The 1,442-nt window shown below is 68.7% G+C and overlaps 1 protein-coding gene across 2 annotated transcripts in view; it reads right to left on the bottom strand.

Annotated features, from left to right (window-relative positions):
- KLF10 (KLF transcription factor 10) overlaps nt 1–902 on the bottom strand; it is a 6,625-nt gene extending 5,723 nt beyond the window's left edge. The window contains exon 1 of one of the 2 annotated variants that reach the window (XM_007463257.1): nt 566–902. In XM_007463257.1, the coding sequence (XP_007463319.1) occupies nt 566–601 (36 nt within the window). In that variant the 5' untranslated portion in view covers nt 602–902. Of the gene's footprint in view, nt 1–81; nt 166–565 lie in introns of those variants that run through there. The other variant, XM_007463258.1, reaches the window with a different exon arrangement.
- Between the last annotated feature and the right edge of the window lie 540 nt (nt 903–1,442).

Below are 1,442 nucleotides of genomic sequence, written 5' to 3' on the forward strand. Positions count from 1 at the left end.
CTATCCGCTGAGCAGCCCCGTCCTGCAAGCCTCCTTTCAGAGCCCCGAGATGGGGAGCCCCCTCTCCTCTCCAGCGGACACCCCGCCCCTCAAAAGCTTCTGGGCAGCCCCCTCCCACCCTGGGTCGCATTCCTTATCCAGACGGAGGCATCTCTCCTCGGCGCCAGGTGCAGGGTGGCCCCTTGTCCCCCTTCTCCTTCCACACCTCCTATTCTCACAGACAGGGCAGCAGCCCCCTCCTCACTCTTCCCGCCCCTCCAGTCATCCTCCCCCTCACCTGCTTCAAGTCTCCCAGCGGAGCTGCCCCTTCCCCTCATTACACCTTGAGCAAGACCCTCTGTCCTTTCGTCTCTAGCTACCCGCCTGCTTCTCCTGAGCCCCTCCGCGACGCACACGCCCTCACTAATGCCCAGTCTGCAAGCGGGAAGCCCCTTCCTCTCCCACGACTCCGCTGCAGCCTCAGTCCTCAGGCGAAGCTGATGTCAGGGGTTCGGGGTTCGCGCCCCCGGCGGCCCCTCAGACTCAGCGAAGCAGAGTAGGGCAGGGGCATCCCCAGGTCACTTACTGCAGCCTGCTGGAGAGAAGCGCCGAAGTTGAGCATGGTTGGCTGCCTGGCCGCCGGCGGCGAGCTGACTGGCTGCTAGGCTGCTTGGCTGCCTGGCCACAGACGGGCGCCCGGAGACACTGGACGCCGCTCCGCCACCACCGCGCTCCGCGCCGTCTGCCCCCTCCCCATTCAGGTAGCCGCTCAGCCTGCCCCGCGCCGCGGGCGGGGGCGGGGGCGGAGCCTTCCGCCGGCCAATCAGTGGCAAAGGTGTGTGAGGCGCCGGCCAATGGGCTCGCGGGGCCACGCGTGATCAGCGGCTGCCCGGCAGCGTGAAGCTTGTGTCAGTGGAGCGTGTACACAATCTCCGGCAGCTTGTTCCCTCGGCCCAGCCCGAGGGAACTCCCGCCGCCATCTGACTCAGTGACACCGCCCCTACCCCTCACCAACTCCCCGCCTGCGGTCCCCTTCCCTGGCCTGGGGGGGCGGCGCGGAGGACCTAGACCGGAGGCGCGGCAGCGGTGCGCGCCCAGGCACTGCGGAGGGCCGGCCCCACGTGGGAGGTGGGGTGGGATGCCCGCTCCGCCCAGTACCCTCGGCACGAGGCCCCATCTCGGGCCGCTGCGGGATAGGCGGGACGCGGGGTAGCCAAGCGGGGGAGGCGGCGGCTGCAAGCCAAGGGTCCGGAGCCAAGAGATTTGCATTTGGAAGCGCCGATCTCTTGCGCGTCTGGCGAGAAAGCGGAGCCCGGTGACCGACTGAGCTGCATTTCTGGAGCATATGCTGGGTTTTGCCTCGCTGAGCCGTGGGTAGCACGAGGGAGGGGCGGAGAGGGAAGGGTATCCTGTCATTGAGCGGACACCTGCTCCTGTGCCCCCCGCCCACGCCCGGGCCGCGG

This window comes from Lipotes vexillifer, unplaced genomic scaffold (assembly GCF_000442215.2).
Source record: "Lipotes vexillifer unplaced genomic scaffold, Lipotes_vexillifer_v1.1 scaffold1829, whole genome shotgun sequence".
Classification (NCBI taxonomy): Eukaryota; Metazoa; Chordata; class Mammalia; order Artiodactyla; family Lipotidae; genus Lipotes; species Lipotes vexillifer.